The sequence below is a fragment of the Oncorhynchus tshawytscha genome, linkage group LG10 (assembly GCF_018296145.1).
Source record: "Oncorhynchus tshawytscha isolate Ot180627B linkage group LG10, Otsh_v2.0, whole genome shotgun sequence".
In the NCBI taxonomy this organism is placed as follows: Eukaryota; Metazoa; Chordata; class Actinopteri; order Salmoniformes; family Salmonidae; genus Oncorhynchus; species Oncorhynchus tshawytscha.
The window spans coordinates 19,119,241-19,138,601 of NC_056438.1; the positions used below are offsets into that span (position 1 = coordinate 19,119,241).

General features: G+C 45.9%; 1 protein-coding gene across 1 annotated transcript in view; it reads right to left on the reverse strand.

The window, feature by feature from the left end:
- Positions 1–18,519, reverse strand: part of LOC112236313 (lysine-specific demethylase 6B-like) — a 31,269-nt gene extending 12,750 nt beyond the window's left edge. Inside the window, 10 exon segments of the mRNA XM_042328295.1 lie at positions 26–288; positions 291–603; positions 908–1,081; positions 1,314–1,562; positions 1,725–1,980; positions 2,113–2,208; positions 2,639–2,765; positions 3,023–3,136; positions 7,186–7,270; positions 18,016–18,519. Of these exon segments, the coding sequence (XP_042184229.1) occupies positions 26–288; positions 291–603; positions 908–1,081; positions 1,314–1,562; positions 1,725–1,980; positions 2,113–2,208; positions 2,639–2,760 (1,473 nt within the window). The 5' untranslated portion in view covers positions 2,761–2,765; positions 3,023–3,136; positions 7,186–7,270; positions 18,016–18,519.
- Between the last annotated feature and the right edge of the window lie 842 nt (positions 18,520–19,361).

Genomic DNA, 19,361 nt, shown 5'->3' on the forward strand with positions numbered 1-19,361 from the left:
GCTCTGCTGGGAAACCAGGACTCACCAGGGGGTGGTTGCTTTGTGGCCTCCCCTGGCCCTGGGGCCTCCACGCCTCATGGTGTGGGGTGGTGGGGTTGTGCTGCGGAGGTACTGCGGTGCTGCAGGCAGGGGCAGGGGGGCGGGGGGCCGTGTGCCCCAGCCCCGCGTGGGGCTGGAAGTGAGGGTGGGGGTTGTAAGGCACGCCGGTGTGGTTTGCTGGTGAGGGTTGGGGGGGCTCCCTACTGTCCCTGTCTCCTCTACTGTCCCCCCTTGCTAGAGCTTGGTGGTGAGGAGGATGAGAGGGGGGATGGTTGTTGATTCCTCGGCCCCCAGTGGTAGGGCCTCTCTGGGGGGTAGGAGGACCTCCCCGGGGCTCCATCCCCATGAGAGGCGGGGCTGGAGCTGGTTGTTTGGGGTACTGGGGGTGGTTATTGTGGGGATGATTGAGGGCCTGAGGTGGGTACTGGGGCTTGTGGGGTGGGGGGCTCCGCGCCCCTGGGGGTAGTCTCCCGGGGAGGAGATGCGGATTGGGGAGATTGGCGAAGGGGCGGAGGGAGGGGGAGGTTTGTAGGTGTAGCCGCCCAGACCCGACTTGGCTGAGTCCTGTTACCAGAGAGAAAGAGAGCGACACGATCAGATAAGAACTTGTGGGCTAGGAGACCATAGACAAACTATTTGACCACCTAACCTGCATCTCATAAACTGACATGTTACTTTATGTCAAACACAACAAACCAAGTTCCACCAACAACAAATACTATAATAATCACCTGATAAGCACACCTGATAAGCACACCTGATAAGCACACCTGATAAGCACACCTGATAAGCACACCTGATAAGCACACCTGATAAGAACACCTGATAAGTACAGTGAATTCTCTTGACGATGTGGTAGTGTTCTTACAGATCTGATCTGGAACTCTGGAGGCCCACTCCTGCGTTCGGGCTGGGCCCAGGGGGCGTTCCCCTTGTGTATGGGGTTCCAGAAGGCAGGTTTGGATGGGGGAGGGGGGAGGTGGGCCGGGGGCTGCTGCTGTCCTCCTGGGCCAGAGAACCTCTGGATGCCGGGGTGAGGAATCTGGAGAGGAGTAGAGTAACAATGTAAATACTACAGCAGGTCCCATCAAAACAACATGATCAAATTACAACAAACTAAGTTGATATATCAAAAGGTCACAAATAATTCTATGCAATCACCTGATGCTACATATGAGAGAGTATAGACTTGGATTTCTTTATCCTGTATGTGTAAAGTAAAAGTAACTGCGTGAGTGAAGTGTTGATTGCAGTGGTTTCTGTCATCCACGTACCTGCTCAGAACTCCTCTTCCTCTTGCTAGGACTGGGGCAGTCCTCATTGGGGCGAGAGGAGGGGTGAAGGGAGGGGGGCGGGGTGTGCTGGATGACCGAGTGCTCCCCGAGAGGGGGGGCCGGCCTTTTCAGCTGCCCCCCCAGCATTTTCCCTGGGTAACCCCTCTGCTGCTGCTGTACCTGAGACCACATATCATCACCCAGTGATGCTGGACCCCTGGGAACATGGTGCTCCTGAGGACCCTCATACTGACAGATAGGAGAGAGAGAGAAGGAGAGAGTGAGGAGAGTGAGGAAAAGTCAGCATTACATCTCCTAACAAGATATCCACCTTTAATCATCACTCACTGATAGGCCACTCGTTTATCTACACTCGTCCTGTCAGATGATATCACTGGCCCCTTCTCTCACCTTCAGTAGCTGATTGGGTCTGGAAGGCAGGTGGGTAGGAGGCCTAGTGCTGTATCCACCGCTGTGCAGGCGGGGGGCGTGGTCGCCGGGTAGGGGTACAAGTGAATGAGGAGGGGGGTGGGAGTCATACAGCTGACCCAACTGCTCCCACACCCGGTGGGGGGGAGGAGGGGGGCGTTGCTGGTCCCCTCTCTGGAGGCTAGGTAACATGGCCTGGGACAGCTCCAGCTTTTCCCCACCACGAACCTGCATGGGCCTGTTGGGAACAGAGAGCGAGACAGAGAGAGAGTCAGATTACAGTGACTACAGCCTGGAGTTATGAGTGTAGTGACAAGGAAAGACAAGGCGGAGACTACAGCTAGCCCAATGGAACATATGCCGGACTCACCCATTATTGAAGAATTTACTGGGATGGTTCAGTCCGCCCATGTGACTTGGCGCTAGATGGGGGAGGAGCTGGTGTTGATTGACACCTGGCGAAAACCTGGTAGAGAGAACAAGAATAAGAGTCAGACCAGGACTAAATACTGTGAGACCTGTTAACCTGAGAGAAATATCCACCTCAACCTAAAAAAAATTTTTTTATTTTATTTTTACCTTTATTTAACTAGGCAAGTCAGTTAAGAACAAATTCTTATTTTCAATGACGGCCTAGGAACAGTGGGTTAACTGCCTGTTCAGGGGCAGAACGACAGATTTGTACATTGTCAGTTCAGGGGGTTGAACTTGCAACCTTCCGGTTACCAGTCCAACGCTCTAACCACTAGGCTACCCTGCACTGAATGTGTGGTCTTGGCTTCAAACTCTCTCACTTGAGGTCTAAGTCAGTTAGTGTAGGTGTAATTAATTGACCAGTAGGTAGGTGTGTGTGTGTGTGTGTGGGGCTTGTTGGTTGCCGTGGAAACCTAACATACCTGGCAGGTTGCGCCCAGGTGGCGCGGTTGCCCACGGGCGTCCATGGTACCCGGCTGAGTCCGTCCAAAGGGAAGGAGTCCCGTGTGCCACGCCCACCAAACTGCTCTACTGCGTGATGCATCCAGCCTGGAGGAGGAAGAGGGCGGGACTCAATATATGGAACACACACACACACACACACACACACACACTGGAGAGATGCACACTCAGCATGTACACAACGTGTGCCCTCTGCAGAGGAATTTCCTTAACACGCAATTTCTCACATACACTCCCCTCTTTTTCCTCACACATGCACAAACACACAGGCACACAGTCAACAAACTATAATCCTATAGCATTTGTGGATTGCCCAAAAATGCAAGTGCACGCTTTCTACTCACCACAGTAGCTGTGTCTGTGAAGCCCTCCACTGCAGCACAGAGAAGGCCACACACCAAAGACCAAGGGAAGACTACACACCTGTCTTCAACACCAATACTATACAGCCTGTTAGGCTAGAGAGGGAAAGGGAACGAGAGGAGAGAAATACAGAGGTATAGGAGAGAATAAGAGGGAGAGAGGAGACAGAGAGAACAAGGAGGGAGAGAAGGGGAGAGAGGTGCAAGTCAATAATTGCCAGTAGGTGTTCCATTATATAGCTCAGCTCTAGAGCAGAACTCACTGGCAGACAAAGAGGAGGGGTTGAGACTGAGGAGACAGGACAGAGGAAGGAAGAAGAGGTAGAAAGTCTAGATATGGAACAGTTGGAGAGGAGAGAGCTTACAAACGTCTCAGTGACTGAAATACAGTGTGTTGTGTTGGAGGGAGGCAGCAGACATTGTACAGCTCTAACTGTTTATCTGCAGAAATGTGTCAACTTCACAATAGTTTAACAACTATTACACAACAGACAGTAGGTCTAGGTATTACAGTCTAACCAGATTGTCTGTGTGTCGGTATAATTAGCTAGTACACTCTGGTAGTGCTGCACTGTGTCCCAGCCCCTAGGGGGCCACGGTAGCTCTGCTGTAGCTGACTGAAGGATTAATAACCGAGCACAGATGGTTCTGGGGGAGTTGGTGGACCTATGACAGGGGAGCCCTGAGGTTACTGTAATCCCTACAGGGGGTAGAGACCCACACAGACCAACCAAGGGTATAGGGTGTGTGCGCGTGCATAGATCTGTAGAATATATATATATATTTTGTGTGTGTGTTGGATCCACTAGGTTTTAATCCCATTATTAGAACAGGCGTGATGGAGAGGGACAGGGGGAAGCCACAACAGAGGGTCTGAACAGGAAGGAAGGATAGAAGACCAAGAAGAGATGTGTGGAAAATAAAAGTGCTCTTCAAGGAAGGAGGGAGGGGCTGTGCTGCCTATATCTCACGCCCACACACCTTCCCACACGTGGCAGAGAGGCAAACAAAGAAAGTTGGAGAACACAGAAAATAGCCTGGTATATATATATATACACACACACACACACGGTGACACACACGGTGACACACACGGTGACACACACGGTGACACACACGGTGACACACACGGTGACACACACGCAAAAAGTCACATCACCCAGAAAAAGAGATGCTGACACACAGGATCACAACCACTAAGAAACAGAGAAGACTCAGCTAGAAAAGGCCCATGTTGTCCAACACAGAGTTACAGAAGACAGAATGAGATTCCTGTTAAAAATGGAGACGAGCACACACCCGTGACAGACACACACCCGTGACAGACACACAGTGTGACGACGAGCCAGCAGAAAGCTCCACTCTAGTCAGCGTTGGTTCCTAAATAAGCTCTGCTAGCATGTGTGGGGCCTTCCTCCCCCTCATCCCTCCCTTATCCCTCCCTCCCTCGCGCCGCCCCGCTATTAAAAGCCTAGGGGGAAGATATTTCAGGCGCTCCGTTTTTAGCTTCCAGGGAGACGGAAATAAAGACAACACCGAGCCACGCTGACACTCCCCCTCTACTCATCTGTGTGTACGCGTGTGTGAGTGGGATAACGACACCCTAGACAGACACACACACACTAATGCCATGTAAAGAGAGACTAGGAGATCACACACAGCTCAGACTGGTTTACACATTCCCACAGACACATAGAAAGACACACACACACACACAGCTCAGACTGGTTTACACATTCCCACAGACACATAGAAAGACACACACACAGCTCAGACTGGTTTACACATTCCCACAGACACATAGAAAGACACACACACAGCTCAGACTGGTTTACACATTCCCACAGACACACACACACAGCTCAGACTGGTTTACACATTCCCACAGACACATACTGAAAGACACACACACAGCTCAGACTGGTTTACACATTCCCACAGACACATAGAAAGACAGCTCAGACTGGTTTACACATTCTCACAGAACATAGAAAGACACACACACACAGCTCAGACTGGTTTACACATTCCCACAGACACATAGAAAGACACACACACACACACAGCTCAGACTGGTTTACACATTCCCACAGACACATAGAAAGACACACACACACAGCTGGTTTACAGACTGAAAGACACACACACACAGCTTGGTTTACACATTCCCACAGACACATAGAAAGACACACACACACACAGCTCAGACTGGTTTACACATTCCCACAGACACATAGAAAGACACACACACACACACAGCTCAGACTGGTTTACACATTCCCACAGACACATAGAAAGACACACACACACAGCTAGACTGGTTTAAGACACACACACACAGCTCAGACTGGTTTACACATTCCCACAGACACATAGAAAGACACACACACACAGCTCAGACTGGTTTACACATTCCCACAGACACATAGAAAGACACACACACACAGCTCAGACTGGTTTACACATTCCCACAGACACATAGAAAGACACACACACACAGCTCAGACTGGTTTACACATTCCCACAGACACATAGAAAGACACACACACACTGGTTTAGACACATCAGACTGGTTTACACATTCCCACAGACACATAGAAAGAAACACACACAGCTCAGACACACCCACAGACACAGCTCAGACTGGTTTACACATTCTCACAGCCACATAGAAAGACACACACACACAGCTCAGACTGGTTTACACATTCCCACAGACACACACACACAGCTCATTCCAAAAGACTTTTGACATTTTCTTGCATTACATTCTTATTCCAATATGGATTACATTGTTTTTCCCCCCCTCAATCTACACACACTAATCCATAATGACAAAGCAAAAAATGTTTTGTTTTTTTAAAGTTTGCAAATGTCTAAAAAAAACTGAAATATCACATTTACATAAGTACTCAGACTCTTTACTTGTTGAAGCACTTTTGGCAGCGATCAAAGCCTCAAGTATTTTTGGGTATGACGTTACAAGCTTGGCACACCTGTATTTGGGGAGTTTCTTCTATTTTTCTCTGCAGATCCTCAAGCTCTGTCTGGTTGGATGGGGACCGTTGCTACACAGTTATTTTCAGGTCTCTACAGACATCGTCGATCGGGTTCAAGTCCGGGCTCTGGCTGGGCCACTCAAGGACATTCAGAGACTTGTCCCGAAGCCACTCCTGCGTTGTCTTGGCTGTATGCTCGGGGTCGTTGTCCTGTTGTAAGGTGAACCTTGATCTGGAGCAGGTTTTCATCAACGATCTCTCTATACTTTTCTCCATTCATCTTTCCCTCAATCTCACAATCTCTGCCGCTGAAAAACATCCCCACAGCATGATGCCACCACCATGCTTCACCGTAGGGATGGTAACAGGTTTCCTCCAGACATGACACTTGGCATTCAGGCCAAAGAGTTCAATCTTGGTTTCATCAGACCATAGAATCTTGTTTCTCATGGCCAGAGTCCTTTAGGTGCCTTTTGGCAAACTCCAAGCAGGCTGTCATGTGCCTTTTACTGATGCGTGGCTTCCGTCTTGCACCTCTACCATAAAGGCCTGACTGGTGGAGTGCTGCAGAGATGGTTGCCCTTCTGGAAGGTTCTCCCATCTCCACCGAGGAACTCTGGAGCTCTGTCAGAATGACCATCGGGTTCTTGGTCAACTCCCTGACCAAAACCCTTCTCCCCCGATTACTTTGTTTGGCTGGGCGGTCAGCTCTAGGAAGAGTTTTGGGGGTTCCAAACTTCTTCCATTTAAGAATGATGGAGGCCACGGTGTTCTTGGGGACCATCAATGCTGCAGAAATTATTTGGTACCTTTACTCAGATCTGTGCCTCAACACAGTCTGGCAGCTCTATGGACAATTCTTTTGACAGGTGGACTCCAATCAAGTTGTAGAAACATCTCAAGGATCATCAATGTAAACAGGATGCACCTGAGCCCAATTTCGAGTCTCATAAAGGGTCTGAATACTTATGTAAGTAAATAAGGTATTTTTTAAAACTTTTAATACATTTGCAAAAGGAAAACATTTAATTTAATCCATTTTAGAATAAGTCTAACATCACAAAATGTGGAAAAAGTCAAGGGGTCGGAATACTTTCCGAATGCACTGTATACACAAGCAACACACACACACACACACACAGTTACCTTTCAGAATAGCACCTAATTCAAGATCCGCTGTCTCGTCAAGTCTCAGCTTCTACAGCCAATCATCTCTGGGATCTCTTCAGCCCTGGACCAATCAGAAGAAACAGTCAGATTTAATATCAAAATCGCAACAACATCTGTTCACACACAATCCCAATTAGCCAATAGCTGTATGTGTCAGACAACAGGGCTGTTCCATGTCATTTCAGAAAGCCATCTCAGATTCTTCTGAAAACCTTTGTTGTTAAAAACAGATGAGATAAGCGTTCCCGGAAACTTACTTTTGTTGAAATACAATTTGATCTGAGAAATTAAGCTAATTGATTTGACCCAAATTGGCCATTGTAATGTATACGATTCAATTATTAACATTCAATAATTATAGTACCTAATATGCGATATGGATCAAACTTTTTTCTAACACTAAGCATGTTTCCATCCACAGTTTTTATGCATATTAGGTATTAACATGGTACATATTAATATCATACCGTATAAAAATAATCACAACAGCTGTGATGAAAACACAGCTGTTGTGTTTCAGTACAATTTTATAAATATCCGACAGATCACGTGTGCATTTGACGCGGTGGGATCTTTTTGTCTGTAAAAGTATTACGCGAGAAATGGTGGCAGAAACGCCTTTATGTGAAAATATTGATATAACAACCATCATGTGGAAGTAAAGTTGGAGTCACGTGATGATATGGTGTGTGGTCCTCCCACTACGACTCAGGAAACAGGGGCTACAGATGAAATAACTTCTGATGAACTTCACAGGGTGGTGGAAGTGCACGGTGATCTTGATGCTCCTTTCCAATGAATATAGTTTCCTATTCTGGTCTGAAATGGATGTTAGGTACTATATTTATTGATTATTATATGAATAAATTCAAATAGCCAACTTGGGTGCAATCAATTAGCGTAATTTATCAGAAATCTAATTATAAAAATAAAGAAATAATGTTTCTGGAATGCTTATCGTATCGGTTTCTACATACAGAAACTATTTCAGAACAATCTGAGATGTGGGTGTTGAAATCCTCTTTCTGGTGCTTTATGGAGGTGGAATGACCCAATAGCTGTACTCATATTATTACATCAGACAGCGTCGGTAGACTTCTCCAGAACGACAACGGATCTGAGAAACCAGACCTGTCCAACACTGCATTTATCAGTCAGAGTCAGGAGACAGACAGGGACTTTAGATATTAGTATGACTGTCTAACCTCCTATCTCTGTCTCGCTCTCTCCCACGGTTACTAAGAACATGGAGACATCACCCCTCCGCTCTTCTCCCCTGCTTCGACTCCCTAGTCGAGTGGGTGTGTGGAAACCCAGGGAGGGCAGGAGGGGAAAGGGTGAATCAGCAGGGGACCGACAACACAAAGCGAGAGGGGGCTCAGACACACACAATGGTGAGAATAACTGTGTTAGAGGCACAAGGGCTGTTGCTACATAAACAACAGTAGCCTCTCACAGGAAGAGGTCGGCACGTTAAGTCAACTATCACATGTGAAACTGTAGCGCAGCAACAAGAGGGAGGGAGGGAACGGGGGGAAGAGGAGAGAGTAGAGGCACAGAGAGACCGATGAGGGGAAGAGAGAAAACGAAACTAACAAACGTGCAGCATGGGGAACTGAACACTGGGGATGGGTGAGAAACAAACTTCGGATAATATTAGGAAGCTAAGACAAGCTTTCTCAGGTTATATAGAGAGACAGACAACTGATTATATCTGTCAGTACGCTGTGTGTGTGTGTGTGTGTGTGACAATACGCTGCCCCCCCCCCCAGCGGTCGGGGGAAAGGGCTTACCCTAAACTTAACACTTCACCCCCTTCCCCCTCCCACTGGGACGCCACTTACAGTCAGGTGACCGGGGGTGTTGGTAGTGACAGTGTGACGTCTCAGGGAATTTCTCAGGTGCCGTCATCGGTGGTTAGTGAACCGGTGTTATGGTGAAACATGTAGATAGGCAGGTCGGGGGTTTATGGCTAACACAGGAATCGCCAGACCACCATACCATGATACAATTACAGTGGGGCTTATTAGTCACTTTTAGATTCTGCGTTCTCTTGTGGTGTTGCCGATTTCCCCAATTGGGTAAGGGGAATTCCTACTAACCACAATGAAGTTACCACACAGACCGCAGAATCTCACCAGCAGAATTAACATTGCAACTAAGAATGTTGTGCAACATAACGAATGTTCGAATGTGTGAATTCCCACGGTTGCCCCTGTATGTCACCTGGGTAACAGTGAAACTCTCACGACGACAGACGTTAAAGACCTGTTCCAGTCAACACCTCCGTCACCATGGTTACGGCATCACAAACCTGGCTACCACTCTGGTAGAGAGAGGCTAGGGCCATGCCATCATCATGTTAAACGTTCCTAGCCATAACTACCAAAACATTACTCAAGACTCACATCTCTAATATACACAGAGTAAACAAAACATTATGAACATCTGCTCTTTCCCCCAGACTTCACCTGGATTCACCTGGTCAGTCTATGATCACTCATTGATGTCACTTGTTAAATCCACTTCAAATCAGTGTAGATGAAGGGGAGGAGACAGGTTAAAGAAGGATTTTTAAGCCTTGAGACATGGCTTGTGTATGTATGTGTGCCATTCAGAGGGTGAATGGGCAAGACAAAAGATATCAGTGCCTTCGAACGGGGTATAGTAGTAGGTGCCAGGCGCACCGGTTTATGTCAAGAACTGCAACGCTGCTGGGTTTTTCACTCTCAACAGTTTCCTGTGTGTATCAAGAATGGTCCTCCACCTAAAGGACATCCAGCCAACTTGACACCTGTGGGAAGCATTGGAGTCAACACATTGTTGACTGATGAATTGAGGCTGTTCTGGAGGGTAAAAGGAAGGAGGAGGAGGGTGAAAGACACTCTTAATGTTTGGTACATTCGGTGTACTCAGCTTTGAATAGTCGTGTACTACTATGGCTGACCCTGTAAAACAACACATTTCACTGCACATATTCGGTGTATATGGAAATAAAACTATTTTTTGTAAAAAAGAATAGAAGTATACTATGATAAGCCACTAGAAGTCAACTACCACTGTTACAAAGCTAAATACAAACATTCGGTCAGCCACCAAATCACCCTCACCCCCCGTCTGACTCCAGTAATGAGACAAACAGAGAACTCCCCTGCCAGCCTCATAGTGGTTTGGTCCAGAGCCAGACAAGCGACATAGAAGGGCTCAGTTAAACATAGATAACAGACTACGAACACACACAGAGACAGCGAGTGAGAGAGACAGAGAGAGCGCAGGAGAGAGATAAAGGATGACGTAAAGATGACGACCTACAGACACTAGTTCCGGACAGGCCGAGAGATAAGTGATCGATTTGATAAGAAAGCGAGAGAGAGAAAGAAGGTTCCGGCGTGTCTGGCGAGTTCGAGAGATGAGGGAGGAGAAAGGCCTGTGGGTTTCTCTCCACACTGGTCCATTACATACCTGGCCCCAAAAAGGGATTGAGTTTAAGGAAACACACACACACCGCCGGGAACACACAGCCTGCCTGCGTCCGTTCCGTTGCCAGGCTCCCACAGCGTGTGTTTGTTTGTGTGTGTGTGTGTGTGCGCGTGTGATGCAGGCTAGTTCGTCACCAATGCAGCCAAGCATTTCCCACACACACTACCGCCTACACAAACCGGGAGAGCACCGATATGGTCAAACACACACAGAGAACATCCTACAGCGGCTATTTATGGTTAGTAGAGAACAGAGGTAACTCTTCCTCCACACTAACTATAGTACTGCTGCTCTGTCTCTTTAGGTCTAGCTGTTTGGCCTTCTAAAACGGACAACCTCTCACCTTTTACTGTCACATCCCAAGAATAAGGGTAGACAACGCAGGCTGAGAGAACCGGAGCGAGAGAGAGAGGGCTGAAATATGTTCCTATCCCCCATTCTGTTGGAGAACGTGGATTTTCATCCTGGCTGGAGTGAAGCTGAACATGTGTGGTTTCTGAAAAGTCGGTCCAAGTCGCAGAGTACACTCAAGAGGAAAGCCATGCCCAACACCCCTCTCTCCCTCTTTGGATCCTCTAACATGACTTTTACTGACAGACGTGGTGAAATGGTCTGATATTTACATTCTCGTACATGTACAAGGCTGAAAGTCTAGTGTGGTATTTTGGCAGCCTGCTGGTTTACGCAGGTTGAGGAGATGGAAACAGCAAGAGCTGTTTTATCTAACTGCCATCGCACCTGTGCTTGTAACAACTGTCAGTGTGTGTGTGTGTGTGTGTGTGGATGCCTTGAGGACGGCAGAGGGCATCAGTAGTAGTTTCCTGCGGAACAGAAGCGGTGTGTGCGCGTGCGGACAAAATAATTCTGTGTAAATATGTGACCGAGTGAGAGTAAACCTGAGTCAATACAAAACCATTAACAGGGTTTCACCTCTAAATGTAGATGTTAAAACAAACGGAACCGAGGCATTTGAACGTTAACGGACCATAAACAGGGCTGAAGGCAGTTTTTCTTCTTCTTGATCGTCCACTAATAAAGTTTGAGGGGGCTGACTGACGCGTGTGGGGGTAGGGTAAGGTGACTTCCAGTCAGTCACTCAAGCAGATGTTCTGCGAAAGAGATGTTGAGGACAAGACTTCACAAGAAGGGGTGACGTTCTTCTTTTCTCGTTTTCCAGAAACAGCATGACTCCAAGCGGGAGATAGTCAGTCAGACCAAGAGCCCATGCCTTCGTCTGAGCACTCACACACAGATGTGCGTGCCAGTGTGTGTGAGGATGTGAAGCAGTGACTCACTATACGAATGTCTGTGAGAGACCGAAAACGGTATATGTGACTATATAGAAATATGTTGTGACATTTGTGCCGCCGAAATCTGAACGACCATAAGCGTGTGTTTACGTTCACTATCGACAATAACACTTGATCAAACTCACTCACTTTCCCGTTCATTCACTTAAAAAAAAAAAACCTGCCTGCCTTTTCCCCGAACACGCCGGCTCACAACATCACAGGGAAACAGCGTCACACACGACACCCTGCTTTCTCTGTCTGAAGGTACCAGAAAGGGACAGAACAGCCCAAAGTCCCCCCTCCCCCAGTCAGTGTCTTCAGTACTACCCATGGCCTCACTTCCCAGAATCTAGAGCAAGACAGACACAAACAAACAAGTCAGCACCCTGATTAGTTCCCCCAAAAACACGCACAGACCACAACAGAGCTGAGACTCTGTTTCCTAGACAACGGTTGCCGTGGTATCGGTGGCGTCGCGGCAGACGGTTATTAAGGTGGAGAGAGGGATACAGAAAGAGAGAAAGTACTTTCTCAAGAGAGATTGACTTTCGCCACTATTCTCTATTCCCTAGTACAGGTTGAACATTCTCTATTCCCTAGTACAGGTTGAACATTCTCTATTCCCTAGTACAGGTTGAACATTCTCTATTCCCTAGTACAGGTTGAACATTCTCTATTCCCTAGTACAGGTTGAACATTCTCTATTCCCTAGTACAGGTTGAACATTCTCTATTCCCTAGTACAGGTTGAACATTCTCTATTCCCTAGTACAGGTTGAACATTCTCTATTCCCTAGTACAGGTTGAACATTCTCTATTCCCTAGTACAGGTTGAACATTCTCTATTCCCTAGTACAGTACAGGTTGAACATTCTCTATTCCCTAGTACAGGTTGAACATTCTCTATTCCCTAGTATTCAGGTTGAACATTCTCTATTCCCTAGTACAGGTTGAACATTCTCCCTATTCCCCCTAGTACAGGTTGAACATTCTCTATTCCCTAGTACAGGTTGAACATTCTCTATTCCCTAGTACAGGTTGAACATTCTCTATTCCCTAGTACAGGTTGAACATTCTCTATTCCCTAGTATAGGTTGAACATTCTCTATTCCCTAGTACAGGTTGAACATTCTCTATTCCCTAGTACAGGTTGAACATTCTCCCTAGTATTCCCTATTCCCTAGTACAGGTTGAACATTCTCTATTCCCTAGTACAGGTTGAACAGGTTGAACATTCTCTATTCCCTAGTACAGGTTGAACATTCTCTATTCCCTAGTACAGGTTGAACATTCTCTATTCCCTAGTATTTGAACATTCTCTATTCCCTAGTACAGGTTGAACATTCTCTATTCCCTAGTATAGGTTGAACATTCTCTAGTACAGGTTGAACATTCTTCCCTATTCCATTCTAGTACAGGTTGAACATTCTCTATTCCCTAGTACAGGTTGAACATTCTCTATTCCCTAGTACAGGTTGAACATTCTCTATTCCCTAGTACAGGTTGAACATTCTCTATTCCCTAGTACAGGTTGAACATTCTCTATTCCCTAGTACAGGTTGAACATTCTCTATTCCCTAGTATAGGTTGAACATTCTCTATTCCCTAGTACAGGTTGAACATTCTCTATTCCCTAGTACAGGTTGAACATTCTCTATTCCCTAGTACAGGTTGAACATTCTCTATTCCCTAGTACAGGTTGAACATTCTCTATTCCCTAGTACAGGTTGAACATTCTCTATTCCCTAGTATAGTACAGGTTGAACATTCTCTATTCCCTAGTACAGGTTGAACATTCTCTATTCCCTAGTACAGGTTGAACATTCTCTATTCCCTAGTACAGGTTGAACATTCTCTATTCCCTAGTACAGGTTGAACATTCTCTATTCCCTAGTACAGGTTGAACATTCTCTATTCCCTAGTACAGGTTGAACATTCTCTTCCCTATTCCCTAGTACAGGTTGAACATTCTCTATTCCCTAGTACAGGTTGAACATTCTCTTCCCTATTCCCTATTCCCTAGTACAGGTTGAACATTCTCTATTCCCTAGTACAGGTTGAACATTCTCTATTCCCTATTCATTCTCTATTCCCTAGTACAGGTTGAACATTCTAGTACAGGTTGAACATTCTCTATTCCCTAGTACAGGTTGAATATTCTCTATTCCCTAGTACAGGTTGAACATTCTCTATTCCCTAGTACAGGTTGAACATTCTCTATTCCCTAGTACAGGTTGAACATTCTCTATTCCCTAGTACAGGTTGAACATTCTCTATTCCCTAGTACAGGTTGAACATTCTCTATTCCCTAGTACAGGTTGAACATTCTCTATTCTCTAGTACAGGTTGAACATTCTCTATTCCCTAGTACAGGTTGAACATTCTCTATTCCCTAGTACAGGTTGAACATTCTCCATTCCAAGAACATTAACATTAAGGTCAACCTGTAGTACTGGCAGGTTATTTAAAGGAACCACGTGCAATTAAAAACATACATTTCAGACAGTGAAATATGATGCGTGCACCCGAGTTAGCTAAGAGCAGCTACTTTTCATCATCAGCCCCTCATTTTCAATCTGACCCTCAACACACTCCCATCTGAGAGTGTGTGCGCCAATCGGGAAAAAGCAGAGCAGAGAACATTATTGACGGTAGTCAACAAACCTCTTGGACTGAACCTCCCCCCCACACACACACACAGATAGGAGTGGGAGTCTATTGAGAATCAGGTTGTCCTTTATGTTCCTTCCAAGAGCTGGAGGTCTGCGATCATGTCTCCACTGAACAACAACATCAAGGACAACCTGACCCTCGACACACTTCGACCCCTATCTGAGCGCGTGTGTGTGCCTGCCTATCGGGACCGAGCAGAGAACATGACTGTCAGTAGTCAACAAACCTCTTGAACTGAAAGTTCCCCATCGGAGTCAAAGCCAGATGAGGTACAGCTACCGTCCAGTCCAGTGTTCATATTATAGTTGGTAGGTAATAATTACACAGCTCTAGTTCTCTGAACAGACATAAAGCAGTGATAATGATGCATTTCTGTTGTTACGGCAGACTGAACTGTGTGTTCATATAGCCCAAAGAACACTGGACTGTTCGTTTACCGATTGTCCTCACCTCTCTCTCGCTCTTTGTTTTTCTAATACTCACATCTCTTTCCTCTCCCTTTCAAACACTCATTCCTGGCCTCTCTCTCTCAGGGGTTGGAGTGAAGTAGTCACTGGGGTGACAGAGGAAAAAACAGCACATTCCTTCCCTGTGTGTGTTGTGGTGTGTTAGTCATACACACACACACACGTTTATACACCTCCCTTTCACCTCTGCATCATCGGTGGCACTTTGCCAGGGATAACGAAGCTAAAGAATAGTCACAGATCCCACAAGGGAGCTTTCATGACACACACAGAGACGGTTCTGGAACTCCATAACAGGAACACATATGGCGCTGGAACCGTAGAATGCAAAGACAGAAACACAGAACTACCTCGCCGACAGAGTCAACACACACGGTGTGATACACCAGCCTGTCGGTCTCCATAGAGTCACAGCTAGAGGCCTCAACACTGCTAGGTGGAATTCCACACAGAGCTGCTTGAGCTTTACCCCAGTAATTCCTAGCACCTCCTCCTCCTCTCACCCACCCTGCTTCTTCGCTCTCCTATCAATACACGTGCTCTTATTCTAAATGGACCTCTAGACCCTTCTCTCTATAATCCACTCCTGTATATTTGAAAGGATTGGATAGGTGGAAGTAATCAGCCGAAAACTTTGCCTGATTATATGTTGGACTGTTATCAAAATGGCCTGCTAGATGTTTGAGATAGGACAGAAGTTCATGTTATTGTTTGCAGCATGACAAATGCTGTACTCCACTTCCTTGTTGAAGAAATTACACCTTTCGTTTCAGGTAGAGTAAAACAAGGCTTTTAGTGTCTGACATCATCAAGTTAGTTCCCCGTGCCTCTGACCCAAGTAACCACCCACACAATATGAAAGTTTTTGTTTTTTCACGGGCGCAATACAATGAAAATAATGTCAGAGGGCCTGAGACAACATGAGATGTTCACACGACACACTGACCCCATTTCATCACAACCTCCCTCAACGACCGAGGAAGTGTCAGGTGACTAAGAAATGTAAACTAGCCTACTGACCCACATTACTCATGCCACAAACACCTCCTACACAACCGCCACTCTTCCCCTACACACACAAGCCACACCTGTTTCTACAACCAATCTCACACCCACACCACCTGTCAATTATGTAAGATACACCATCCTCAAAACACCATGGGCCAAACATCTTCATCCAACACCTATACACACACACTTACACTTTCTATAGCCCTGCTTATTCCCCTTTCATCAGTGTTGACTCAAGTTGAGCCTTAATATGTAACTTTTCGGGAAACCCGACCAAATTCATATATCATTTTTGCAACCTGTAAATAGCGGAGCGATTTCTGCATGGTGCATCTTTAAAAAATATTCAGACAAATATTTGGTGTGTGTACAACTTTAACGGTACATGTTCGTCATAGATGTAGTAGAATGGGCGGCGATTGTTCATTCACTCGCATTTAGATCACGGGATGGGACACATGGGGGCGGGTGATTCAAGCCAGAGCAAGAAGCAGTCACTTGGCTACTATTCAGCCAAGAAACTGGAGCCGTATGATAGGAGAATATATTTTCGTAAGCAGCTTTCAACCTGTCCTAACTTTACAGCTCCGGACTTCAAAGAGTCCCAAACAAGAAACACGCCACTCGTTTCCATGTCTATCGCCTTGATTGATCGGAAGTGGGGTTCAAAGGGTTTCACCGACCCCATGCCAGCACACGCCGGTCCTTGGAACAAGGCTCGGTTTATAACGGCCCATAAAATGCATAGCACCGAGTCGAGTTCTTGCACGAACGACTTTATTTTTTTATCCGGTCAAATGATCATGAATACCGTCAGTAACAGGCTAACTTTCCAATCGTGTTTCAATTGCTTGTTCTGTGCTATTTCTCTTCCCTGACGGCTCTTCCAGACAGAAAGGGGTATTTTGAGACACAGTGAGTGACACACCAAAACCAGACCAAAAACACCACCCTCCCCCCGTGGACGATGCAAATGACTTCCTTTCAATTCGACTCTTTGTGTGCCAGAGGAAGGTCTGACTTGGGGCAATACATTCGCTTTATAAGGCAGCTTGCCTACCTCCCCCTGTCTGCCCATCCCCACTCAACACTTCCCCAGTCAGCCCTCCCACAAACAAAGGCCCGGAGGAGGGGGGAGATCTTTACACAAGCAATTTCTTTCTCCCCCCTATTCTCCCTCCATATATTCCTCGTATCTGTCCCACAAACACACGTGGGATGCTGCTATGTTTCTGAAGTGCCTCCCTCTTTCTACTGTCAAAATAAATTCACCAAAACAACCGCACAAGCATCAAGAGAATAGACTATGGCCTTGTTGTAATTTACGCATTCAACCCATTATGTAGACGGTTTGTCATTACAAATGAGCTAAAATGGGAATTATAATAGGCGACGTATTTCCCATGTAATATATTTGATACAAACGACAAGAGATAACAAGCCAGCGTGAGCAAACAAGTCTTCCGGTTTCATCTATTAACTATTAAATGTTGTACACTAACGTTACCAGGCTGAATATCAGCTCCCCGACCCCGTCGCTAAATGTCACTTTCTGAACGCGCTCTCTTGTAATCGATATGAACAAACAAGCCGAAGAGAAAACGACGAAAAGCCCAAAGTAGACATTTCCACATTACTAAAGTTTTACTGATTTGTATTTTATTTTTAAACTCGTCCTACAAGACCTCAAGTAAAAACGGCCAATGGCAACATGTCTCTCTGTGTACATTAGACAAACTGCGGCGCAAGATAAAAAGTTACATTTGACATTCGAATAGTATTGCAACAGAATGCTCGTAATAAAAGACGTTCACAATGTAACACACAAGCTATAAAGATATTCACAATGTAACACTGTAGTAATAAATATATATATTCACGTACTGCTGTCTGGAGTAGTAGGAATTCTTGAGAATATTTCCAAAACAAACTAGCTTTTTTTCACTAGTAAAAATATTTCAGTGTGTAACACTGTAGTCCGTATTTGCGGAGTTTCCTGAATCCAGGCAGTAGTCAGAGCTGTATCTGCAAGTTTCTCTCTCTGTGCAGCTGAATTCCAGCGACTCAGACAAATGTAACATAGTTCACTTAGTCTCACTCGCTTCCTTTCGAAGCTCTTGTAAACTTATATCACTTGACGCCCAACTAATGTCACTCTGTCTGGCTTTGAAATCCTAGCTTCAGTCGACAAGCGAGATACTCTTTTTTATTATTCCGTTTGTTTTCTCCCTGCCTTCTATCTTTTTTACAGTCCTCGTCTTCTTCTTCTCTCTCTCTGTGTCGACATAAGGCAATTAGGTTGCGCTGAGTCGAACTGTGTTTTAAAGGGACAAGTCTCTGGGACAAGTCTCTGCTCAACCTATGATGCTATCGCTACAGATTCACACACCAACCCACTGGCTGCGTCTTCCACACACAGACACGACACGCCCCTCCTGCGCCCTGCTCTGTCCGTTCGCTCGCTGACGTCACCACACGGTCCCCGGAATTCCCTGACAGAGCAAACTGGCATCGAATACCGAGAGACTCACTCTAGCCGCGACTACCGGGGCGTGTTCCTCTGCCTCTCTATGTGTGTGTGTGTGTGTGTGTTTTTTTTTAAAGGTGGGCTCGCTTCGTGACTGACCTACCGGTTGATCACCCGGACAGCTTTTCCGTCTGACTGCCTATTTTTGGACAATGTACTATCCTGACATCACAGCTATTAAAGCATTTATCCTGCTGTAGTCTAAAATGATCCCGTGTTGATCTAAGGACAGTAATACCATCTATAATTGATATCCTGCCCGATAATATAATATAATAGCAAAGACTAGAATAGATTACAAATACAGAATAATATGAAAATATCTTATACCCTGTTATAAACCTTTTATAACACCAATAATATCAATGGTTAATTATAATAACTGATAATATTAATGCATATTGATAAGTCAATGTACTGTGCCTGCCTTAACATTTTTCCAAAATACACGATATATACAAAACTATGTGGACACGCCTTCAAATTTGTGGATTCGGCTATTTCTGCCACACCGGTTGCTGACAGGTGTATAAAATAAGGCACACAGCCATGCAATCCCCATAGAAAAACATTGGCAGTAGAATGGCCTTACTGGAGAGCTCACTGACTTTCAATGTGGCACCGTCATAGGATGCCACCTTTCCAACAAGTCAGTTTGTCAAATTTCTGCCCTGCTAGAGCTGCCCAGGTCAACTGTAAGTGC